This window comes from Musca autumnalis, unplaced genomic scaffold (genome assembly GCF_047663935.1).
Source record: "Musca autumnalis isolate F117 unplaced genomic scaffold, ASM4766393v1 scaffold_1, whole genome shotgun sequence".
Taxonomy (NCBI): Eukaryota; Metazoa; Arthropoda; class Insecta; order Diptera; family Muscidae; genus Musca; species Musca autumnalis.
This window is the reverse complement of record NW_027411644.1, coordinates 221,588,866-221,616,770: the sequence shown is the minus strand read 5'-3', so window position 1 is coordinate 221,616,770 and position 27,905 is coordinate 221,588,866. Positions and strand designations below refer to the sequence as shown.

Below are 27,905 nucleotides of genomic sequence, written 5' to 3'. Positions count from 1 at the left end.
TAAACTTCACTTCTTCCGAATTTTTGTGTGCGAGGTACCCGTAGGCGGGGGCCGAACCCGATCTATATCTGAAAGGAACTATACGATGTGCAAAGTTTGGACCAAATCGATTGCTACCTTCGAGAGTTATTTTTCACCCCATTTTACAGAAATATTTTGAACATTTGTGTGGGATGTAACAAAAGGAGTGGACCGATATGGCCCATCTTCGAACTTAAACTAAGTTTGGACAAAAATTTGGTTCGAATCGGTTAATCCGTTCGAGAGTTTTCGTTCGCACCTTAAACTTCAGACAGACGGACGGACATGGCTAAATCGACTTCAAATTGTCTGAAACGAATTTCGTCTAAACATGCTTGGAGTCTAAACCATTATTTGAACTTTTCATTCACAATTTTGGGAATTAATGTCACCGATTTTTGACTTTAACTCAAAAAATAAGTTACAGAATTCTACTACTGGTAAAGTGTTTTTATCGATTGGACCATAAATGTATTTTCGTGATTGAAATTGAACTTTGGTCCCATACAAATTACTACGGAAACAAAGATCGCTCTGGTAGCACGGATTAACGTTAACCGTTCGCCATAAAACGTCATATATAAGGTTTTAGGATGAAATGGAACAAATTAAAAAAAAACAATTTTGTCATTTTTTGGGACGCCCTTATGTAAATATACGTACAACATTTACTATTCGATCGTGTTCAATTTAGAATTGATATATAACTCAAGCATAACAGTAAACAAATTCAAAAATAATATTGGTACTTACAGAATATAAAAACAAATATCAATTCCTGAAAAGATACAAAAATAAATTAACGATTTTGTGGAAATAAGTTAGCGTCACAAAAAACACAGAACTCAAAAACATTATAAAATGTCAGTCCAAATTCGTTGCAAGGCGAAATAAAGAAAGCAAACAAGAGCCAAGTGATACCCACACTCGCACTCATTGTTTTTACGAAAAAGTACAAAGGAAGGAAAAAAAATACATTTTTGAACCAAAAGTTATGGCTCATTTTATCCGATAAATAATTTTCCATCATCATGGAAAGTGCGGCCAAGATAGTTCTTTTTTCGTATGTCATGTATCAAATTATCATGATTTGACACCAGAATATTAGAATATACGGCAGTAAATGCAATCGTATATACAGTTAAACCTTTTTTTACGAATATTTTTAAAACATCTCAAAATAAAGAATAAGCCTCATAGACTAATAAATGTATAGACAGAGAAGTTGTAATGTGCTTGTTGTTTGGGGTAAATTGGAATATTTTTTTGAATATTTTTATATGAGGATGTAGATGCGGCCAAAATTACCCACATATTGTCTTTTACCAGAATAAGTAGTTTACAAATTGATAGTTATTGCCATTTTAAGAATTAAGTGCATAGCCAACTGACTTAATTCACACCCAGTGGGAGAATTTAGGTGAGAGGATATCTTTGTCTTTTTTAGTCTATGTAAATCTCGATAAATAAACTTTGCAGTAGAAATATGACGTACATAAAAATACGACAGATTTAAATAAAATATTTGATTTTTTTTTAAATTAGTATTAAATAATGGATTTTGCATTTTAATAAAATAGTACCCTATAAACAAAATTCAATCAACATTTGTCCATGTTTGGGCGTATAAGGAGGTGTGAAAAATAATAGAGCCAACCTGAGTTAACAACAATATTTCTTAAGAAAATTGTAATTTGACCATTAAAATCTTAGAAGAAAATCAAGTTATCCTTGTTAGCATTATTTTCCAGAATAAATTCCGCACCGCATATTACATTTAGACCCCGGAAGGGCCTGAAAACCCATATGTTCCCAGAAATAAAGATAATGCCCACTACGAACCTCAAATATACCGCAATATCGTAACAAAAGTTGTAATTTGAATGGAATTGGAAAAACTTTTAACAAAAATAAGTAAACACTAAAAACCGGTTGAAAATTTTTGATATTTTTAAGATTTCAGTGCAAAAAATGGTGGGTCTTGTAAGGAATATCACTTGGTTGATATCAACTCTAATAAAGTAATATTATAAAAGTATTTATTGAAAATTATCACGAGATTTTGAAATAAGGACAGGATATGTTTATTCATGTCCCCAGTGGAACATGTGGTTTGGCCTATGGCTGAACATTTCCTTGGCAGATGGTACAAAAGTTTGTTTAATTTGAACAGAGGAAAAGTATATAGCAAATTGACACCATTTTCAATCAACTCTGCTAACTCCAGTCATTCTAAATCTTTTAAAAGGTCTGATGTGCTAAGCAATTTAGGTTCTGGGCACAGAGGAGTTTCCATTGAGTACATGAATTATTTCAAAATCTCGTGATTTTTCTTCCAATAAATATTTTTAGACTATGTTTAAACTACACGTACGTTTTATTAGAGTTGATATCAACCAAAGCAAAATTGTGCATTCCTTACAAGACCCACCATTTTGTGCACTGTAATCTACAAATTTTTTCAACCGGTTTTTAGGTATTTTTGCTTAGCCAATTCCATCCAAATTAAAACTTTTGTTACGCTATTGCGGTATATTCGAGTTCCGTATTGGCGGAAGTGTTTTAGAAACGTTTAATATATTTGACGACTACTGTTCTATTACTTCGCACAGGAGTATGTATGTATATAGTAAAAATTTCCTTAAAATTCCATTTAAAAAAAAATAAAAACATTTTTGCGAGCACATCTTCGAGTTTTGTTATAGAGATTAAGGAATAAAATCTGGTTTCAAATCTGTTCGCGTTCACAAAATTGGCTGATGCGCGTAAATGTTATGGCGGTTTTTATTCTCTTATAAAGAAAAAATATTTTAAAAATTCTTAATTGTTGTATTGAGAAAATGTATGCATATATCATCAACAGCATTTGAAATCCATCCGTTGATACACCATAATTTCTAAAATTTGTTTTTATTTTCGCGGAAAATAAAAAAAAAAATTAAAACAAGTAAAAAAGTATCAGTCGGCTTTGCCGACAGAGATATACCCTCAGCCTGTGTATATTGAAACAATTTTTTTCCAAAAAACGCATGATTTAGGGAGTTTTAAAAATTTTGGGCGTTTGAACTGACAAAAATGTTGATTAGGATTTAATATCAAAAGTTTTGCGGAGGAGATACTAAAAAGAATGGATCTCCAGCCACTACATATGGTACCATAGGGGTTTTTAGAACTTCAGGGATGTTTGCTCAAGAAGTATGAACTTGCCCCTGAAACAACTTTTTCCATCGCAATTGAGGCAGCAATGCAAGTTGCTTCAACAAAAATCAAAGTGATTCGAAAGCAGGTCTTAAAGTGAACATGTATCCGAAATTTTGAGTGGGAGGTACCGGATGGAGTGGACAAATATAGACTATATTTGAACCTGATCTATATCTGGTAGATATATTAGGATGTGTAAAGTATGGACCAATTCGGCCACTCTCTTCAAGAGTTATCGTACGCACAATTTTTCCGAACATTTTTGAACTTTTGTGGGGGAGGTACCTGAAGGAGTGGACCGATATGGCTTATCTTCGAACTTAAACTATGTTTGGCCAAAATATTACTAAGGCTAAACTTTGGACCGAATCGGCAGACCTGTTCGAGAGTTATTTTGCCCTCCAACCTCCTCACACGGTGTCATAGGGGTTTTTTGCAACTTTCAGGCTATTTTCTCAGGAAGTATGCACTTGCCCCTGATGAAACTTATACCGTCGTATGGAGGGCAGTGAATACAAGTTGCTAAAGCAAAAATCAAAGCGATTCGAGAGATGTTCCTAAACTGAACTTTTCCAAAATTTTGTGTGGGAGGTACCCGACGGAGTGGACCGATTGAGTCCATATTAAAACTTGATCTAAGTCTGGTACACGCTCCACGATGGGCAAAGTATGGACCAAATCGGTTACACCCTTCAAGAGTTATCGTGCGTACAAATTTTCCGAACATTTTCGAACTTTTGTGGGGGAGGTATCGGAAGGAGTGGACCGATAAAGCTCATCTTCGAACTTAAACTAAGTTTGGACAAAATATTACGAAAGCCAAAATTTGAACCGAATCGGTTCATCCCTTCGAGAGTTATCGTGCGCTCCAGCCAGCCAGACAGACAGACGGACGGACATTGCTCAATCGACTCCAAATTGTCTGAAACACATTTCGTCCAAACATACTTGGGGTCTAAAACCATTATTTCGATGAGGCACATTTTGCCCGTATGAAAGTGTATATACCCTTCATAGCCTAAAGGCTGAGGGTATAAAAAATATGGAGAAAGTTTTAATTATACTAACAAACAAACAAATACGTGCAGAATCTAGACAACGCGTAAAAAATATGAAACCAAAATTATGAACATTGGCTTTACAAATTGCATATTATAGCAACAACAAAAGTGAACAAACTTATTTTTAAAATATTATTCCAAATATATTTTTTGTTCGATTAGAAGAATTAAAAAAAATCCCATACAATAACACTGTGATACAAAAGTGGACAAAATTTTTTTGCAGGATTTCTGATGCACAAATTCGGTTTTGTGGGAGTCCATAGAAGACGAAAATACCTTTGGTTTCTTTGGGTCACTTCGGGTTTTGATTTTATAACGGTAAATGTAGTGAAAAATGGGCTTTCTTGGATTTTCAATTTTAAACGGACATTACTTCTTTTTTCCACAAACGATTTGCACACACTGTTTTTCATTATAAAGGGGAGAGTAATGCCTTTCGAACAAGCCATAGATTTTTAAAATCGTTTAACAAATGGCTAAGCAATAGTGGTTTAAATGTGACAAAAACGCTTTAAAAATCAGTAAAATGTTTTTCCTTGTGCTCTAGGCTGCGTAAACGACACCTAACAGTACAATTATTAACTGTTAACAAGTAGACAATTTAGTTGGCTTTCCAAAATGGGAAAAACCAACGAAATCGGTTGAAAAATGAATGCCTTATGGCATTTTTTGTGTTTCAACTTTTTGGTTTTTTTCATATTTTCCTTTATAAAAGATGGGTAGCTTAGCATGTATGATTCTAATTGTGATTATCCTGCTTAACAATTACGCACAAGATATCAATGTTTTATAAAGGAAAATATGAAAAAAGCCAAAAAGTTGAAACACAAAAAATGCCATAACGCATTCATTTTTAACGGATTTTGTTGGTTTTTCCCATTTTGGAAAGCCAACTAAATTTCCTACTTGCTAAGAGTAAATAATTGTACTGTTAGGTGTCGTTTACGCAGCCTACAGCACAAGGAAAAACATTTTACTGTTTTTTAATGCGTTTTTGTCACACTTAAACCACTATTACTTTGCCATTTGTTAACCGATTTTAAAAATCTATGGCTTGTTCGAAAGGCATTACTCTCCCCTTTATAATGAAAAACAGTGTGTGCAAATCGTTTGTGGAAAAAAGAAGTAATGTCCGTTTAAAATTGAAAATCCAAGAAAGCCCATTTTTCACTACATTTACCGTTATAAAATGAAAAACCGAAGTGACCCAAAGAAACCAAAGGTATTTTCATCTTCTGTGGACTCCCACAAATCCGAATTTATGCATTAGAACCCCTGCAAATTTTCACTGTAGCACAGTGTAATTAATGTATCATGCTAAAACTTCATCAAGAAATATGGTTTACCATCGCGAAAGTTTAACTGCTTACTGTGATAAGTTCTAAGGATAGGAAATTAAGAGCAATATTGAAATTACAATCATTGAAAAAATATGAAAATTAAAATGCTTGTTATTCGCGAATTAGTTAAAGTCGGTTGATGCGCATCCGATTTTCGCTACAGCGAATCAATCTCTTTCAATACCTATGCATAATTCGATGTTTGAGTGAACGGCCAAAGTGTGCCGTCAGTTGCATCCCACAATGCAAAAACCTTAAAGTGGGTAAAAGTCGCGTAATATGCATACGATTTTGATGCGCATCCTGTTTCATTAGCGCCCATCAAAAATACGTCATTATACACCTAATTTAAATAGATTCTTCAAGAACCGCAGATGTGCATCCACATTCTATTTTGAATAAAATACCCATATTACTCGCATATCTCTGTAATTTATGACACGTGTTTTCGCAAATATTATAATCGCGAATAAAGGATTCCATTTATGTAAAAAATTTTAACGAAAATCGCGGTTTAGTACAAGGATTTGTCAAAATATATTTTAGCTGATTTTCCTATTTCCAAGGTATCTATATCCGCGGTTTTAGTGGATAGATTCGATCGCGGAAGGGCTCATTACATCCGTCGCGTAAAAAAAAACTAAATTCAATTGAATGACACTTGTAAATTTTGAACGAAAAAATAGGTTTTTTAAGAAAATTAACGCATTAAATTTTGGCTTTTAGACTCCAATTAATAGGATGCTGTACGGAGCACACTCATTAGATATACATTAAACGACGTAGAATCACGAGTTCTGTAATCCTATTATGAGTTTGGAACATTATCTTGTTGCGCGTCCGGATTATTAAAAAATTCAAACAAAAAACCCCGAAATTCCGGCTTCAAAATGTCAGCATAAATTTTAGGTGGATGCAGTGGATATATCGAAAAATTATACACTAGTATCATATTGCCCATGAAGTATTCTTTGACTCTTTCTTTGGGCATATGTCTATAAAATGTAAGGTTAAGCCAGAAATCGGAAGGGAGCATTAAAAACTTGTTGGCTTTAACCCATTTTTACCTATTTTTCTACATTGATGCCAACACAGTTTCCACGTAAATTAATTTTAATTGTCGACCTTATGGGATTCCTCCTAAAACACTTAATTTTAAACAATTTCAATCATACTATAGCAAGATAACTCTCGAACGTATCTGCCGATCGGTCCAAAATGTGGCCTTCGTAATATGTTATGCAAACTTAGTTTAAGTTGGAAGATAAGCCATATCAGTCCACTCCTTCAGGTACCTCCCCCACAAAAGTTCAAACATGTTCGGAAAAATTGTGCGTAAGATAACTCTTGATGGGAGTGACCGATTTAGTCCATAGTTTACACATCCCGATATATCTACCAGATATAGATCAAGTTCGAATATGGACTATATTTGTCCAATCCATCGGGTACCTCCCACAAAAAATTTTTGGATAAATTCACTTTAAGACCTGATCTCGAATCACTTTGATTTTTGTTGAAGCAACTTGCATTCGCTGCCTCAATTACGAAAGTAAAAGTTTTTTCAAGGGCAAGTCCATACTTTTTGAGAAAACAGCCCGAAAGTTGTAAAAACCCCCTATGGTATCATATATAGTGGATGGAGGACCGAACCGAATACTGCATTCCTCCACACTTTGAATATTGTAATATTTCTTCGAATATTATATGAACTTCCGGTTCCTCCCCCACAAAAGTTCGCAAATATTCGCGAAAATGGTACGTGCGATTTCTCATAGACGTAGCAACCGATTACGTCCAAACTTTGGATCTCTAAATATTGTCGAAACTTAGCTTATGTTCAAATTTGGGCCCTATCTGTCCAATGCTTTTTTCCAGCATTTTTTCTTTCACATCAATTTAAATGTATAGTCATAGCTGGCATCCTTACAGACCAATCTGCAGAAAACCCCGCATGAATATCTAATTTTTTCAACGAGTTATAACGTTATTTTTAAATGGGTACAAATGTACCCGGTTATTGATCTATGTACTAAAAAAACGTAGAGTTTCTATACGTGATCCTGAGTAGAAACACCTCTTCTTCATTTGCTCCAAGTTTCATGTAAATATCTCTATTATTAAAGATTTGACAGCAATTTTATTTTAAAAATTATACATTTGTACCCGGTTATTGACCGTAGGGTTAAAAACGAAAGCTTCTGGATTTTTTGGAAACAATTCTCAAAAAAAAAACACATTCACATGCTTTATTTGCATTTCCAGTGTTTAGTGGTCATTAAACCAAAAAATTAAAAATATAAACAATTTGTCATTATTTTTCATATTTTTTTTTCTTAAGAATAAACAATGAAACTCAAATTTAAGTATGTTTGAGGAAAATTATATATATTAATACTTGTTTTTGTGGCCTATTTTAAGAAGCAAAGAAAACAAACAGAAAATAGATGAAAATAGAATGTAAATGAGACATCGTCCACATTGTCACTGATGTGTGCACTCTAGAAGTTTAACATATATGTACATACATACATCTGCAAATGCAGCGAAAACAGATAGCCAAATGAATTTTACAACTAATTAATTTTTAATTTATTTATATTTTGGTTTCAAAGGGTCACATGACTCGTATAAAGTTATATATATTTATTAAATCTATAATTAAATTACATGTTATAAAATACGTATCGTCAAATTTAATATAATAAACACCCACAATATTTTGAAAACCAATTTACATTTAACACCACCAAGTGATAACATGATTAAGTGACCACAATTAATCTCAAGTAAATGAGATTTAAAAATACATTTTTAGTTATTGTCCACGTGACTTAGTCACAGCACAAATGATGATTAATTAGGAAAAACACAAAAAAAAAAAAAAAACAAAAAATTCCCACCATAGACATTGTGTCCAATCGCTGAGTGTCTACTTGGGTGAGTGTTCACTAACAATAAATACCGGCAAAACAAAATAATGACAGCAACAGGGCAGAAATAACAAAAAATTCAAAATAAAACCAACAATAAATGCCAATGTGTACTGTTGAAACAGTAGCAAGTTAATGGATTTTAATATATGCATATGCACTAGGGTGACCCAAAAAAATGTTAGGATTCGTTTTTTAGCCAAAGCAATGAACTGGGAAAATTTGATCATCATAATTTTTTGTATGATATACTTTTAGTAACAATAAACTGGGGCTATGTAGATTCTTGTTCTATAAAAATTTGAAATGAAAAATATTTTCATTTGATAATTTTGACTGAAAAAAACATTCAGCACTGTAAAAAAACAAATTGCATTTGAAATAGTAAAAGTTAGATGATAGAGAAGCCGTCCCACATCCGATATGTCTAAGGAGCCTTCTTTAACAAAGGCGAAACGTGTCATGTCACATAGTGGTGGGTGTGTGGGTTCGATTCGTCGGTTTTCCTTTTTCAGATGCATTATTGATTATTAAGCTCGATTTCGAACGAGAAATTAATTAAAAAAGAAAAATATTTTCTTTATATTTTTTTCATTTGACATTTATTTCCTTTATAAAAGTTTTCATTCCAAATTTTCGAAGAAACAGAATTGACCCCTTGGTAAAGTTTTTCTCACCGATTAGACAATAATTACTCCATTTAGAGCAATTTCCTAAAAACTCACCTTTGACCCCATGCTAATTACTATGGTAACAAAGATCGCTAGGTGGTACGGGTTAACATTAACCGATCGCCATAAAATTTCATATATGTATAAGGTTTTTGGGTCAAATGGAAAAAATGTAGGGGGTAGCCATACAAAAATATTTTTAACAAGTAAAATTGGGTCTGTCGTTCTTGCCGACTGAAGTATACAATCAGCTCACGACAGAGATATACCCTCAACTTTTGCGAGTTCAAAATTCGAAAGTGATGCGGAGGAGGTACCTGAAGGAATGGAATGACATACTCCACTTTGGAAGCGGATGTTATTTTGGGAGTCATATAAATCGGTCACTGTTTAACGTAGAGGTTTTGGACCAGTATGTAAGGAAGCATGGGCTTGTCTACAAAACAAAATTTTTTGGATTGAATCGACCGATCCGTTCGAGAGTTATCGTGCGCTCCAGTCACTACACATCGCACCAAAGAGCATGGACTTGGCCTTGAAAAACTTGTACCGTCGTAATGGGGCCAGTGGTTACAAGTTGCTACAACAAAAATCAAAAAGGGTACCCGAAGTAGTGAACCGATATAGTCCATATCTGAACCTAATCGGTCACTGTCTTCGAGAGTTTTCGTGCACACAATTTTAGCGAAAAGTTTTGAACTTTTGTGGGGAGGTACCCGAAGCAGTGGGCCAATATGACCCATCTTCGATGTTTGATCAAAGTATTGCGAAGGGCAAATTTTGGACCTAATCGTTCGAAAGTATCGTGCGCTCGAACAACTACATATGGTGCCATAGTGGGGTTTAAAAACTTTTGGGCAATTTTCTCAGGAAAAAACTTGTACCATCGTAATGGCGGCAGCGAATACAAGTTGTTGCAAAAAGAATCCGTGTGAATACTTTTTAAACCTGCTTGATATGCCTGTTGATCTAGGGGTTCTCTCCTATATTGTTGGACCTCCCTCTCTATAGCATGAATATCCTTCCTGATATGCCTGAATGTGTCGGGCCTAGCCAACAGATGGCGATTGGGATGGATCTCACGGTAACACCCAAGCAAGTACTGTAACGAAAACATCTCATTGCATTGCTTTACTCGAACAATCGTTGCCTCCTCATGTAGATGGTCCACTGAAGACTTAAGGAGTCATCGTGTTGCTGTTCTCAGGGCGGAATTCTGACAGATTTTAATTTTTTCCCTATTCGCATCACATAATCCCGGGGACCAAACTGGTGCCGCGTAGCTTACCACAAACCGACCTATCACGTTATATGTGGTCAACAAGGTTTCTATATCTGCACCCCAATTGCTGCCGGCTAGGGACTTGAGGACCTTGTTCCTGCTTTTCAGTTTAACGCAGATAGCTGTGGCGTGTGCACACGACTTGAAAGTTTGGGCAGTTTGTAGTCGGAATTCTGCTACCGTCGACCACGACATTCAATTCTCTTCCAAACTGCGCTGTCCATGTGGTAAACAGAGTGGCTGTAGATTTTCCGCGTGGGAAAAGGTGGTAAGATCGGTTAAATAGGAGTTCAGTCTCTCACAGATGTCATCAGGGAAGATACCTGCCGCCAGAATCGTGCAATCATTCGCATATGTTACGATCTCGATGCCGTCTGGAGGGGGCGGAATACAGGAGAGGTAGATGCTAAACAATTTCGGAGATATCACTTCACCTTGGGGAACTTCCTGTTTCACTCTAGGGGGGTTGGACTTCTTCTATGACTGGCAACCCCTTAGATGCACCCACTCATGAAATCTATTGCATCTCACCGAAAGTTGGGTGAATATGCGAATGTGACAAACTGAGAACAAATTAATTGTTCCTGGGTTTTCCTCCGTCACGGCACGGATCTAAGAATTCGGAGCAGACATTCCGGGATATGCTGCTCCCAACACAGAAAAACGAAACAAATAAAAACAAGGGTCATTGCTACGGGCGACAAAAGCGAAATCGGCATATACGATTCACTTTTGCTGGCATCCTTGCCTGGCTTCCGTAACGGGACCACCCTGCCCATTTTTCAGACTTCGAGAACAATGAGCGTAGCTAGCGACAACTTGAGAACTTTAGTGTGATACTCCACTCCCGGCTCATCCAGCTGCTTCAGCATTACCATGGAGATTCCATCAGAGCCCAACGCTTTGGATCATTTAGCCTTCCTGATGGCATTCGCAACATCATCCATTGTAAACTGTGGTGGTTCATCCTCGGCAGGAAGAGATCCCGGGGTGCTTGACAAACTGTCGATTCAAATAACTTGCGCACCTCTTCGGGTCAGTCAACGTAACGTCGCCAAACGTGACTGAGATCCTATCTTCCATCCTTCTAGGGTTCGAGTGTGACTTAACCGTTGTCCACAATTCACGTATACCGGTTCCAAAGTTGCAACTCTTTAGATTATTTAACCGCTTGTTCCGCTTGTGTTCACCGACAAGCCTGTTAACTTCCAGTGTCAACTCCCTGACTCTGGGGTCATTGGGGTTGGCTCGACGAAGCTCATCACGCTCATTTGCTAATCCCAGGTTGTCAGGTAACGTCATTTGTCAGACCAGGTGATATGATGGTTATGTCTGGCGAACTGTAAGACTATCTTCTAATTCTGGTAGGGGCGTGCTCATTTACCGTGCAAAACGTAGAACTATCAATCTACTCAGCCAGTGCTGTACCTCTCTTGTCATTTACGAGGCTCATGAGGCTCCCCTGGACCAGACGTTTATGACCTTCCAAAAGCGAGCTAATGTCAGGCTCGTAATCTGAGATACAGTTATTTCTCGGCAGGATGTATGCGCTCAGCAACTCTATCTCGGCAGTTCCACATCTGACTGCTACCCCCATACATTTCATGTACGGATCATTAGAGACAGGCTTAAGCGTGATAGGTATGTATTGGACAGACTAGTGCATTAGGAAAGCTAATCCCCCATCTCCACTTCTGGTGCGATCCTTCCTTAACACGTTGTAAGCTACAGTTGTTGTTGAGCTTGGTTTCTTGCACCGCCGCGACCTTGATGTTCTTCCGACTCATGAAATCTACTATTTTCTCGATCTTACCTTAGAGTCCATTGCAATTAAATTGTTAAAGGATGCATTTTCTGGGATTGGGACAACAACGGCTGGTGTTAAATGCTGCGTGTGCGGTTGCTTTCGAGGGGACTGCGGGGGAGTTTCGTAATCTGACGACGACTCACCGGGACTGTATTCACGCAGCATGCAGCAACATAGTCCCTGTCGTAGTCCCTCACGTGGACAAGTCCAGAGCAACCCCTTAGGTACACCCACTCCTGAAATCTATTGCATCACACCGAAAGTTGGGTGAAGATGCGAATGTGACAAACTGAGCACAAATAAATTGGTCCTGGGTTTTCCTCCGTCCCGGCACGGATCAAAAGAATTCGGAGCAGACATTGCGGGATGTGCTGCTCCCAACACAGAAAAACGAAACAAATACAAACACATGTATGGACCAATTATGGAACAATGTTTACGAAATTTTGTATGGAGGTCGGGTTCAGACCATAATAGACCCCCATTAGTATTTGGCGATGATCGTAAAATGGACCAAAAACAAAATTTTTATCCAATTTTGTAGCGGCTCTGTAGGTCGCAATGGTTGTTGTTGTTGTTGTAACAGTGTTTTTGTTATGTTTATTTGTTCGTTCTTCTGTTCAATCTGGCTCTGGGTCTATCTCCAGTTCAAGAAAAGTGGCTGCTTCGATGGGATGTAGCCATAGATCCACTGGAGTTAGATGGGTAGGTTTGGCGGGGCAGTTAAAAAGGTGTTGTGTGTCGTGCGGGCCCATGCCGCATACTGGGCAGATGTCTTGCACGGTGCGATCGATTTCCGCCCAATAAGAATTTAGGCGACTGCAATATCCCGAGCGTAGTTGGGCCAAAACTACTCTAGTTTGTCGTGGCAGCTGACGCTCCTCAGCTGCGATAGATGGAGGATGTACTCCAAGTACTTTATTCACACTATAATTGCTTAAGGCCTTGGCAACTGCGTCCGTGTGAATGCTATTCAATCCTGCTTGATATGCTTGTTGATCTAGGGGTTCTCTCCTGTATCGTTGGACCTCTCCCTCTAGAGCATGGATATCCTTCCTGATCTCCCTGAATGGGCCGGGCCTACCCACAAGATGGTGATTGGGATGGCTCACACGATAACATCCAAGCAGGTACTGCAACGAAAGCATCTCATTGTGTTGCTTTACAGGAAGAATTTTTGCCTCCTCATGTAGATGGTCCACTGAAGATTTGAGGAGGCACCCTGTCGCTGTTCTCAGGGCTGCATTTTGGCAAGTTTGAATCTTTTTCCAGTTCGAATCACACAATCTCGGGGACCAGACTGGAGCCGCATAGCTTACCACAGACCGACCTATCGCGTTATATGTGGTCAACAAGGTTTCCTTATCTGCACCCCAAGTGCTGCCGGCCAGGGACTTGAGGACCTTGTTCCTATTTTTCAACTTGTCGCAGATAGCTGTGGCGTGTGCGCACGACGTGAATGTAGTGTCGAATGTGACCCCTAAAATTTTAGGGCAGTTTGTGGTCGGAATTCTGCTACCGTCGACCACGACATTCAACTCACGTCCAAACTGCGCTGTCCATGTGGTGAACAGAGTGGCTGTAGATTTTGTGGGGGAAATCTGCATATTCCTCGAATGGAAAAAGGTGGTAAGATCAGTTAAATAGTTGTTCGGTCTCTCACAGATGTCATCAGGATAGGTACCCGACGCCAAGATCGTGCAATCATCCGCATACGTCACGATCTCAATGCCGTCTGGAGGGGGTGGAATACAGGAGAGGTAGAGGTTAAACAGTTCCGGAGATATCACCCCACCTTGGGGAACTCCCTGTTTCACTCTACGGGGTTTGGGCTTCTTATTCCTGAATTCCACGTACGACTGGCGTCCACACATATAGTTGACTATCCAACGTTTCAAGCTTGGCCGGAGGGTTGTCTGCTCAATGTCCTCAAACAGCGTGGAGTGCCTGACTGTATCAAAGGCTTTTGATAACACTGTGTGTAATTTTTCGAGTCATGGAAAATTAACCATATTCTGACACCTCAGCATGATAGAAGACCAAAAAAAAGAAGACACGTGTCTCGGCGTTTCGTGCCATCACTTAGAATTTCGCGGTTATGGGCTCCCAAATGTCTAAGGCCTTGATATCAAAAATGGTCATATTGTCAGGCTCATATCTTCCAAACCATTAAGAATTTTGAATTCTACTCCGAGGCAATGTTGTAGCACTTGTCATAAAGAAAAAATCGTGCCAATACACAAAATCCATCCAAGGTCATCTTCAAGGTCAAAAATCATCAATGTTAAATTTCTTTAAACTTTTTTTTCGGGTTTTAGTCCATAGATATTTAACCGCTAGCAATTTGTGGAAACAGTCAACTAAAAAATTGTACCTTAGACCTCAGCAAAGAACTTTCTTGACTGCACGAACTTTCTAGGTGTAGTCCTTAAAGGTGAAAATAGCAACAAAACTATAAGAAAATTGCATTTTTGTCGATTTTGCTTCATAGATACCAAACCGTTCAAAATCTAAAGAAACAACTAACTAATAAAATGTACTTTAGATCTCAATACATAACATTCTAGAATATACAAAATTTCCAGGAGCCGTTCTGAAAGGTCAGAATGGGGAAAAAGTCTTAAATAATAAATTTTTCCCGGTTCACGTCCATAGAGCCCAAAGCGTTCAAAATCTAAGGAAACAACCAATTACAAAAATATATCTGACATCACAATAAACAACTTTTTAGAACATACGAATTATCTATGAATCGATCTTAAAAGTCAAAATAGCAAAAAACATAAAAAAATGTGTTTTTTATAATTTTTTTCTCGTGCTTTAGTCCATAGATCTCAAACCGTTCAAAATTCAAGGAAACAACCAACTACAAAAATATATCTGACATCACAATAAACAACTCTTTAGAACATACGAACTATCTATGAATCGATCTTAAAAGTCAAAATAACAAAAAACCTGAAAAAAGTGTGTTTTTAATCATTTATTTCCCGTGCTTTAGTCCATAGGGTACCAACCGATCAAAATTCAAGGAAACAACCAACTACAAAAATATCTCTGACATCATAATAAACAACTTTTTAGAACATACGAACTATCTATGAATCGATCTTAAAAGTCAAAATAACAATAAACCTGAAAAAAGTGCATTTTTAATCATTTATTTCCCGTGCTTTAGTCCATAGGGTACCAACCGTTCAAAATTCAAGGAAACAGCCAACTATATAAATGTATTTTACATCACAATAAACAGCTTTTTAGAACACACGAATTTTCTAGGCTTTAAAAAAATGTATGATTTTTATAATTGTTTCTCGTGATTTTGTCCATAGAACCCAAATCCCAAATCGCAAAGCTACCGAAGTTTTTAGTAAGCAAACTTACGATGGTTTTAGAAACTAATTTAATAGGTCCAAATTTATTTATTTCATATTACAAAAGAAACTTAAATATATACATATTTTAAAATGAAACAAAAACTGATTACAAGTGAATTTAAGAGAGCATATACTTTGTTTTTCGACGAACTCGACTTGACCGGCGAAAACTATTCCCCCAATACAGTGTGTCGCCCGTGTTATAACTATCTCATGGCATGGTTAAATGGTGGTAAGCATAGTATGAAATATTGTAAGCCGATAACATGGAATAAAATCCAAGATGATCATGACGAAAGCACATGCTACACATGCGTAAACTACACATGTGAGATGATACTAAAAATGTTTATGAACATGATGGATCTGGACTTATTAACCGTACTCTCTTACATTGGGGGTCCAAATCTTCGTCCGAATCTGATTCACAACATACGGTCTCCAAAAGTACGTTTGTCTGCCCTTTATCATCAACGTTTTCGAATTCATCGACGTCATACAGAGTGATCTTGTGACTCCACCAACATACCTACAATTAATTAAAAAATAAATAAAAAATAATGCATATAAAGTTGATAGTACCTCTGCAAGTAATGCATCGAGTTTTTTTCCTTTGTAGCGGTTTTCCATGGGCATTGTGACTTGGTGAAACCATTCTCCTTGTTCATCAGATTCAGATGGAAGTTGGCTAAATAAAACATCAAATGGAAATGGAGGAAATGCAACTTAAGTGTCATCGATGCGCCGATTTTTTCAAAATAATGCAGCATTTCTTTAACCCATTCCCTTGCATCCGGCTCCGCGTCTCGATCCCCTCCCAATACTTTTGTGCACACACGCTGTAGGTATACCCATGCCATATAATGATTTTCATCTAGCGATGCTTCAAAGTTTGTCTTGAACAACTTCCGAATATCAGGCCCATTAAGTACGCCTATTAAATGAAACATTAATATAGATAGATGTAGATAATATAAATTTACTAAAATACCGTTTTTAATTTTTTCATCGCTAAGCTTTGGAAAAACGCTTTTTAAAAAGTCGAATGCTTTTGGACAGTTCACAACAGCTACTTCTATGAATTTTTTTACGATTCCCAATTTTATATGCAGCGGTGGCAGCAAGATGTCATGGGTATTGTCAATTAAGGGCACATTTTTCAACTTGTTTTGTTCTATTTGTTCCTTCACACTTCCCCGTGGTCTCCACGAAGTACATTTGTACTGATTAAAAGGTGATCGGGAATCCCAATTGCAAAGGAAACAGAAGAATTTTGGATAGCCGCCCTTGTCGATGATTCCTTGTAAAATGTTTATAACTTTGAAGTCGCAACAAATCTTCCATTTATGTTCCGTGTATTGGATTTTGGCCAGTATGTGCTTTAATGTTTCATAACTTTCCTTCATGTTAATCCCCATTGCTACCGGAATGGAAGGTTTGCGGTTGGATACATGCAGCAGCACAGCTTTCAAGCTTGAAGCCGAACCATCTATAAACAATCTCCACTCACTATTAAACTTGGCCCATCTTTTTCTTGTTGGGGCTCATAGTCAAAGTCAAAATTATCTTCATACGTAACTGCACTTCCCATAGTCATTCCCGTAAATTCTGTATTGCGATCTGGACTTGGAGGCTTCGGTGAAACAAAATTTGGAGGTGCAAGCACTGGCAGTGTGGCTGTTGCAGTAGCTTTATATTTTTTCATCTTCTCAATATTTTTATTTTGGCAACATGTGTAGTTTACGCATGTGTAGCATGTGCTTTCGTCATGATCATCTTGGATTTTATTCCATGTTATCGGCTTACAATATTTCATACTATGCTTACCACCATTTAACCATGCCATGAGATAGTTATAACACGGGCGACACACTGTATTGGGGGAATAGTTTTCGCCGGTCAAGTCGAGTTCGTCGAAAAACAAAGTATATGCTCTCTTATATTCACTTGTAATCAGTTTTTGTTTCATTTTAAAATATGTATATATTTAAGTTTCTTTTGTAATATGAAATAAATAAATTTGGACCTATTAAATTAGTTTCTAAAACCATCGTAAGTTTGCTTACTAAAAACTTCGGTAGCTTTGCGATTTGGGATTTGGGTTCTATGGACAAAATCACGAGAAACAATTATAAAAATCATACATTTTTTTAAAGCCTAGAAAATTCGTGTGTTCTAAAAAGCTGTTTATTGTGATGTAAAATACATTTATATAGTTGGCTGTTTCCTTGAATTTTGAACGGTTGGTACCCTATGGACTAAAGCACGGGAAATAAATTATTAAAAATGCACTTTTTTCAGGTTTATTGTTATTTTGACTTTTAAGATCGATTCATAGATAGTTCGTATGTTCTAAAAAGTTGTTTATTATGATGTCAGAGATATTTTTGTAGTTGGTTGTTTCCTTGAATTTTGATCGGTTGGTACCCTATGGACTAAAGCACGGGAAATAAATGATTAAAAACACACTTTTTTCAGTTTTTTTGTTATTTTGACTTTTAAGATCGATTCATAGATAGTTCGTATGTTCTAAAGAGTTGTTTATTGTGATGTCAGATATATTTTTGTAGTTGGTTGTTTCCTTGAATTTTGAACGGTTTGAGATCTATGGACTAAAGCACGAGAAAAAAATTATAAAAAACACATTTTTTTATGTTTTTTGCTATTTTGACTTTTAAGATCGATTCATAGATAATTCGTATGTTCTAAAAAGTTGTTTATTGTGATGTCAGATATATTTTTGTAATTGGTTGTTTCCTTAGATTTTGAACGCTTTGGGCTCTATGGACGTGAACCGGGAAAAATTTATTATTTAAGACTTTTTCCCCATTCTGACCTTTCAGAACGGCTCCTGGAAATTTTGTATATTCTAGAATGTTATGTATTGAGATCTAAAGTACATTTTATTAGTTAGTTGTTTGTTTAGATTTTGAACGGTTTGGTATCTATGAAGCAAAATCGACAAAAATGCAATTTTCTTATAGTTTTGTTGCTATTTTCACCTTTAAGGACTACACCTAGAAAGTTCGTGCAGTCAAGAAAGTTCTTTGCTGAGGTCTAAGGTACAATTTTCTAGTTGACTGTTTCCACGAATTGCTAGCGGTTAAATATCTATGGTCTAAAACCCGAAAAAAAGTTTAAAGAAATTTGACATTGATGATTTTTGACCTTGAAGATGACCTTGGATGGATTTTGTGTATTGGCACGATTTTTTCTTTATGACAAGTGCTACAACATTGCCTCGGAGTAGAATTCAAAATTCTTAATGGTTTGGAAGATATGAGCCTGACAATGTGACCATTTTTGATATCAAGGCCTTAGACATTTGGGAGCCCATAACCGCGAAATTCTAAGTGATGGCACGAAACGCCGAGACACGTGTCTTCTTTTTTTTGGTCTTCTATCATGCTGAGGTGTCAGAATATGGTTAATTTTTTTTGTGTCGCACTGTGTAAGTCAAGAGCCACCATCACTGTTCTATCGCACGGTCGTCTCTGGTTGAGTCCTTTACAGATATATGTGGTAATGGCGTGCAGCGCTGTTGTCGTGCTGTGCTGCTTACGGAATCCATGATGATGATCGGCAACTTGATAGCTATTTCTGATACTGGGGAGGATCAAGGCCTCAAGTGTCTTTGCTACGGGCGACAAAAGCGAAATCGGTCTGTACGATTCACTTTTGCTGGCATCCTTGCCTGGCTTCCGTAGTGGGACCACCCTGCCCATTTTCCAGACTTCGGGAACAACGAGGGTGGCTAGCGACAAGTTGAAGACTTTGGTGAGATACTCGACTCCCGGCTCATCCAGCTGCTTCAACATTACCATGGAGATTCCATCAGGGCCCAACGCTTTGGATGATTTAGCGTTCCTGATGGCATTGGCAACATCATCCATTGTAAATTGTGGTGGTTCATCCTCGGCAAGAAGAGATCTGATGCGACGTAATACTCTTCTCTTCGCCCTGTCACTCTCGGGATGCTCGACAAACTGTCGATTGAAATTACTTGCGCACCTCTTCGGGTCAGTCAACGTAACGTCGCCAAACGTGACTGAGGTCCTATCTTCCCTTCTTCCAGGGTTCGAGAGTGACTTAACCGTTGCCCACAATTCACCTATACCGGCTCCAATGTTGCAGCTCTTCAGATGATTTAACCATTTGTTCCGCTTATGCTCGCCGACCAGCCTGTTAACTTCCAGTGTCAGCTCCCTGACTCTGGGGTCATTGGGGTTGATACGACGAAGCTCATCACGCTCGTTTGCTAATCCCGTCGCCTCTGCTGGGAAATTTGGTCTTACTTCGGGTATTCGACCAGCAGGGATATGGCGAACGGCTGCAGCAGTGATGATGTCCCGGAACGTCCTTTCCGCTACCCGAACATCAGAAGGATTGGGCAATTCTCTGAAGCGGTGATTGGTGAACTCTCTGAAACTCGGCCAATCAGCTTTTTTATGATTGACGAACGTGCGGCGTTCAGAGGTGATGAAGTCGGGTGGTCTGCTAATGGAGACAATTATGGGGAGATGGTCTGATCCAAGGGAAATCAGAAATATTTAAAAATCCCTTCGTCGATTTTTTGGTTTTTTGATTTTTCTCTTCTATGAACATTATAGATTCAGAATCTGCAAAACCTTCCCAGGTGTAAGCACGTTCCATTCAAAGTTAGTTAAGGCGCACCGTGCATGACATTGTTTTGTAAGGAGGCGATACCCCAATTTCAACTTCTATACGTATCTCAGAACTATTAAAACCTAGGAAAAAGTCATAAAGGTAGAGAATTTTTACAGCTACAACATTTGCTCCAAGTTCATTGCAAAAGGACTTGAGGTTTCCAAGTAAAATCGTGAAAACCTTAAAAAACTCTAAAAATGTGAACTTTGATCGCGATTAATTTACAAAGTGCTCCGGCGATTTTTTATTTTATTTATGTATTTATTTTTTTTTTATTTTTCTCATCTATGAACATTTTAGTTTCAGACTCCGCAAGCACCTTCCACTTAATGTTGGTTCAGGCGCACCGTGACATATAAGTGTGTTTCCTTTATATGTAGTCTTGGTTTGTTTATAAAGAACTACCCAGCAAAATGTTCGATGCCAAAGATGTCATTCAATCATGGGTGCAAGTGATCTGGCATGTCATCTTTTTAGCATCTTCATCGATGAATTTTATATGAGCGTGGACCCCAAAAGGTGCTATTCATTTTTGGACCCAAAGCGTGTCATTTACACCAATGCTTTGACATGTCATTTTCAACAATGCTTTGGCATGTCATTTTCACCAATGCTTTGGCATGTCATTTTCACCAACCCTTTGCAATGACATTATCATTACGACGAGAGTTTTAACAAAGTTGTTTGTGATTTCGAGTCTCCGACAACATCAAACCTATTGTAAATAATTTAGAAAAATGTGTATAAATAAAAACACAAAATTCGTCTCTATTGGATCGATGGAATGGGTTCAAATGCTGATGAAACAAGTAAAAAAGTATCAGTCGGCTTTGCCGACAGAGATATACCCTCAGCCTGTGCAAATTGAAACACTTTTTAGGGGGTTTCAAAATTTTGGTTGTATGAACCGACAAAAATGTTGATTAGGATTAAAGTTCAAAAATTTTGCGGAAAAGGTACTTAAAGGAATGGATCGACATAGATCATGGGGGTGCCATAGGGGGTTTTTACACCCTTCGGGCTGTTTTCTCAAGAAGTATGACTTGCCCCTGAAACAACTTTTACCATCGCAATTAAGGCAGCGAATGTAAGTTGCTTCAACAAAAATCAAAGTGATTCAATAGCAGGTCTTAAAGTGAACTTATCCAAAAATTTTTGTGGGAGGTGCGGGATGGTTTGGACAAATATAGTCCATATTAGAACCTGATCTATATCTGGTAGATATTATGAGAATGTGTACAGTATGGATCAAATCGGTCACTCCCATCAAAAGTTATAGTGCGAAAAATTTTTCCGAACATTTTTGAACTTTTGTGGGGGAGGTACCTGAAGGAGTGGACCGGTAGGGCTTATTTTCAAACTTAAACTAAGTTTGCACAAAATATTACGAAGGTCACATTTTGGACTGAATCGGCAGATTCGGTCGAGAGTTATCTTGCGCTCCAACCACTACACACGGTGTCACAGGGCTTTTTTGTACCTTTCAGGCTATTTTCTCAGGAAGTATGGACTTGCCCCTGAAGAAGCTTGTACCTTCGTTTAGGGGACAGTGAATACAAGGTGTTACAACAAAAACCAAGGCGATTCGAGAGCAGGTCCTAAACTGAACTTTTCCGAAATTTTGTGTGGGAGGTACTCGAAGGAGTTTACCGATTGAGTCCATATTGGAACCTTATATAATTCTGGTAGAAATTTCATAATGTGCAAAGTATGGACCAAATCGGTTGCTCCCTTCAAGAGTTATCGTACGCACAAATTTTCCGAACATTTTCGAACTCTTGTGGGTGAGGTACCGGAAGGAGTGGACCGATATAATCCATCTTTGAACTTGAACTAAGTTTCGACAAAATATTACGAAAGCCAAATTTTGGACCGAATCGGCAGATCCGTTCGAGAGTTATCTTGCGTTCCAACCACTACACACGGTGTCATAGGGTTTTTGTGACTTTCAGGCTATTTTCTCAGGAAGTATGGACTTGCCCCTAATGAAACTTACAGCGTCGTATAGAGGACAGCGAACACAACTTGCGTAAACAAAAATCAGAGCGATTCGAGACCAGGTCCTAAACTGAACTTTTCCGAAATTTTGTGTGGGAGGTACCTGAAGGAGTAGACCGATTGAGTCCATATTGGAACCTCATCTAAGTTTGGTAGAAATTACACGATGTGCAAAGTATGGACCAAATCGGTTATTCCCTTCGAGAGTTATCGTGCGCACAAATTTTCCGAACATATTCGAACTTTTGTGGGGGAGGTACCTGAAGGAGTGGACCTATATGGCCCATCTTCGAACTTAAATCGAATCTGGACAAAATATTTCGATACCCAAAATTTGAACCGAATCGATTAATCCGTTCGAGAGTTATCGTGCGCACCAGACTGCCAGACAGACAGACGGACGGACATTGCTAGATCTACTCAAAATTGTCTGAAACGGATATCGTACAAACATACTTGGGGTCTAAAACCATTATTTCGATGAGGCACATTTTTGGTCGTATCAAAGTGTAAATACCCTCTTTAGCCTAAAGGCTGAGGGTATAAAGATCGGATCTTTCACGACTTCCTTTGCATTGGTTCAAAGGCTAATGAAAAGATCGGATCTTTCACGACTTCGTTTGAACCAATGCAAAAGATGCCATGAAATCACGTTATCGCATGGAACCCCCTCCTTCAAATTTTGCTGGGTACGTTTACCTTCCATGCTACAAAATTTCGCAACCATGATAGAAAATATAAAAATCATGATAGAAGAATTCCCAGTTTTTGTAATTGATGCGATGTTGTACGAGTTTTTGATGTTTTTAAGCTACCTTTGATTAGAAGTAATGTACTACATCGAAATATTGATCTCGTTCATTGATCAAATCGGACAAAGTCAACAAAAGCTATTTCTAAATGCGGTATTTTTTTATTTCTTAATACAAATTTTTAATGTTTTGAAGGAATATGCATGTATGTATGTATGTATGCATGCATGTATGTTTGTATGTATGTATATGTAGCCAAAATGGTCCATCTGTACATTACGAAATAATGAAAATAATATGTTACTTGTCGCAATCATACATACATATATTCTCACAACATCCCCGAATGAATAATGTCATGTTCATACCAGCATTTGAATCACGTTGTTCGTTCTCATAATTACGTACACGAATTAACCCGTTCATACGACATGGTACACAATTCATAGCAACATGATTCATATTTTCATGGTTTTTGTTTAATTGATTTTAAAGAAAGTTTCAACCAAAATACGGGCAAAATTATTTTATATGAACTGAAAAAATATTTATCCTTCTTTCAGATATTTATTTCATATTAAATTCTATTATTTTCATTCATGTTTTCCATTTTTTCTCACAATTTTGGTGTTTTCAGTATATTTTCAAAATTTTCTATTTCAATAATTAACGAGAGAGAGACCTGCCAACATATCTTTTTGGTGTACAGACATTCCGGCAGGCATTTGATTTTTGTTTCTAAATTTGTACGCGAATTTGAAACGATGGACAAGAAATGCAACTGCAATGGAAGAGAAGACAAAATTTGCTATGATTTGAATGTATACTAGTCGTTAAACTGTTTACATTCCATTCATATTTTGCAGTTTTTCTAAAAAGTTTTGGATTTTTAATACATTTTTAATTTTTTATTTTTCCTGTCATAATTAATTTATTTCGATAAATTCTCTCATTTGTTAGAGATGGGACATATTTTATCGTCGTTCTGAGAGTAATTTAAATTGAACAATGTACAAAAATCGTTGTTCGTTCTCAAAATTTTGTATGGGAAATGAAGTAATTGTATCGTAATTTGGGGTCGAACAACGAATAGAGAGCGAATTACCGCTAGTCTGAACATAGCATAAGAGAGACCTCACAATCATATAAATAAATTCCGCGGAAAACTAGTGCCCAGGAGAAGTGGTGTAGGTTATAACATGGTCGGCTCCGTCCGACTATAGCCCTCTTTTACTTGTTTTTACTTGTTATGTTTAAAATAAACTATATTTCAAAATTTTATTAACACCTGAAGGATATGAGTAAAATAAACAAGACAATGAGTAAAATAAAAAACAAACGCAATTGAATTACCACCATATTAACACCTTTTATTAACAAATCATATTTCCCAATGGCATTTTATTAATAGTTTTCACTGCAGTTTACTGCAGAGAATTGTTTTAATGCAAACATTTTTTGGCGGCTAATAAAAGACGTCTGCCGTGCACGTCATTGGCGTCTTGTATGCAATCAATTATATGTTAAAGCCCATTAATTATACCCGGTTAAGACATTTTAAATCATTTACATTAAACAGATCCATAATAAATTTCGATAATTTACTGCCACCTATCAACAAGGTGTCTGCCGGGTGGTTGATTCCCGCTGATGGTGGGATTTAATGAATGTGAATTTATGAATTAATTTCTTATGCCTTTTCTGTATTATGTGTTTTTTTTTGTCTTTGTAGAGGTACCACTGCCACCTGCCCACAAATTAACAATGGACGAGGTCTATGATCCCAAAACAAATAAACCAAACTATGATGCTTTGCGACAACATTTCCTGCTCGAAGGACGCATTGAAGAAGAACCTGCCCTGCGAATTATTACAGAAGGTGCTGCGCTGTTGAGAAATGAAAGCAACATGATTGATGTGGAGGCACCCATAACAGTGTGCGGTGATATCCATGGGCAATTTTTCGATTTGGTAAAACTTTTCGAAGTTGGTGGTCCACCATCATCGACACGATATTTGTTTTTGGGTGATTATGTTGATCGTGGTTATTTTAGTATAGAGGTAAGAGAGAAGAGTGAAATTGTACATTAATGGATGCACATGGAATTATCAATTTAAATGTTCTCTTCTCTTTAATTTTAGTGTGTCCTATATTTGTGGTCTTTAAAAATCTGCTATCCTGATACATTATTTCTGCTGCGCGGTAATCACGAGTGCAGACATTTAACAGAATATTTTACCTTTAAGCAAGAATGTAAGTACATTTGTATACCCTCCACCATAGTATGGAGGGTATATTAAGTTTGTTTTCCGTTTGTAACGCATTAAAAAATTCCTTCAGACCCTATCGATCTTTCTGTGTCCGTCTGTTGTAATCACTCTAGCGTCCACAATAATTGAGATAGAGTTCGAAAATGGACTATATCGGTCCACACTTTGATATAGCCCCCCTCATAACGGTGCCGCCCGATTTTAACATAAGTCCACGTTTTGCATAGCCCCTTACATCAGGTACCTTAAAGTTTTTACACTTTCAGCGAAAATTGTCTGTAATTTGGCATTTAGTGTCCCCAGTGGTCAAAAAACTTCTCTATCAGAAATTGTTGACATATGTAGGTCCACTCTCGGTCTAAATTAGCTGTAAATTGGCATTTAGGGTTTCCCGTGGTAAAAAAAAAACGTGTTAGTATAGCCTCCACTTAACGATCACCCGATTTAGGTAAAGTTTTTATATACATTTTCTGTCTAAAGTGGCTCTTATTTGACAATTAGTGTTCCCGGGCGTCAAAACACCTCACCACCAAAAATTCTTGACATAGGTCCCAGTTTTGTTCTTCATCAACTTTTTCGACATAAATTGACCGCAGTTTGGCATTTTCACGGTACTCTTGAAGCAACTTTAAATGGAAGGTGCTTACACCTGGTAAGTTTTTGCGGATTCTGAAACTACAATGTTCATAGATGAGAAAAATCAAAAAAAGCCGGAACGCTTTTTAAATAAATCGCGGGTTTTTTAGCTTTTCGCGATTTTGCTTAGACACCGCAAGTCCTATCTAAATGGGACTAAGAAAAATATTGTAGCTATGCAAATTCTCTATCTCTTCTCTGCCGTTATTGAGATATAGAAGTTCAAATTGGGACAATGCATTGACTGTATCGCCTTCTTATAAAACAATGTCATGACTGCAATTTCCTAACTTAAACTTATATATCTCGAAAATTGTACAACCTAGGAAAAAATTACGAAATCCAATCTTATAGAAAATTTGCAAAGCTAAAAGATTCTCATTAGTCCCATTTCGATAAGACTTACCGTTTTCAAGCAAATCGTGAAAACCGAACAAAAAAAGCTGAAAATGTCACCTGAGCATCTATATTTCCCAAAAATGGTAAAACTTAGTAAGAAATCATAACGGTCAATCCTCTAGAGAATTTTCACAGCTACAACACTTTATTTAGCCCCATTTCGATAGGACTTGCGGTTTCCAAGCAAAATCGCGAAAACATAAAATAAACCTAAAAATGTGAATTTTGACCGCGATTTATTTAAAAATCCCTTCAGCGATTTTTTCTTGTTTTTAAATTTTTCTCAGCTATGAACATTGCTGTTTCAAAATCCGCAAACACTTCCCAGGTGTAAGCGGTTTTCACTTAAAGTTAGTTAATGCGCCAATGTATGACATTGTTTTGTAAGTAGCGATACAGTCAATGCATTGTCCTAATATGAACTTCTATATCTCAATAACGGCAAAACCTACGAAATTATCGTAAAGGTTAATCTTGTAGAGAATTTTCATAGCTATAATATTTTTCCCATTTCAATAGGACTTGCGGTTTCTAAGCAAAATCGTGAAAGCCTAAAAAGCCCTAAAAGTGTCAACTTGAATCGCGATTTATTTAAAAAGCGCTCCGGCGATTTTGTTTGTTTTTTGATTTTTTTTTTGTCTATGAACATTGCTGTTTCAAAATCCGCACAAACTTCCCAGGTGTAAGCACCTGCCATTTAAAGTTGCTTCAAGAGCAACGTGATTGGTGTTCTCAGTGGACGAAAAATCTTTCCAACCAAAGTTGGAGACATAGGCCAAATTGGGTTCATTAGAAATTAGAGCGACTACGCCGCCTGGATCTCAATTGGCCTAAAGCCACTCGTGGTTGCCTTGGCAGCTGCCGTTCTTTTGTTACGAAGGTTGTTGTTGGGTGGTCTCCGAGTGCGGCATTCACACTTTTTTCTGTGCAACTGTATCAGCTCCTTGATTTAGAGGTTACTTCTGACATGGATGCTCATGGCGGTAACGCCCAAGCAAGTACTGCATCAACAACATACTATTTTGCTGATGCACTAGTAAATTCGTCAACTTTTTATGAAGATGATTCACTGGTGTCCTGAGAAGGCGCCCTATTGCAGTTCTTAGGGCGACATTCTTGCCAGTTTGCATATTCTTCTATTCCGTAGCGCTAAAATTTGCATATCACACTGGCGCCGCATAGCTTACCACAGACCGGCCAATGTTTATAAGATATCAAGAAGTGTTGTGCTGTACTGCCGATCAGCGACTTGAGGACCATGTTCCTACTTCCAATGTTACTGCAAATAACAATGGCTGAACGTAACACCCAATAACTTGGGGTAGTTGATGAACGGAATCTGGACACCATCGACCAATATGTTCAGTGGAGCCTCATTCTAGCCTTTCAAGTGGTAAACAACGGTTATATTAGATTTGGCGTCGTATTTTTTTTTCCTTAGATGGAAGAACTGCCCCAAGTCAACTATGTAGATATTTAACCTAT

At 37.4% G+C, this 27,905-nt stretch overlaps 1 protein-coding gene across 29 annotated transcripts in view; it reads left to right on the top strand.

The window, feature by feature from the left end:
* CanA1 (Calcineurin A1) overlaps positions 1-27,905 on the top strand; it is an 81,064-nt gene that overhangs the window by 16,071 nt on the left and 37,088 nt on the right. For all 29 annotated transcript variants that reach the window (XM_073960239.1, XM_073960251.1, XM_073960244.1 and 26 more), the window contains 2 exons: positions 24,847-25,175; positions 25,257-25,368. In XM_073960239.1, coding sequence (XP_073816340.1) covers positions 24,847-25,175; positions 25,257-25,368 — 441 coding nt within the window. The remainder of the gene's footprint in view (positions 1-24,846; positions 25,176-25,256; positions 25,369-27,905) is intronic.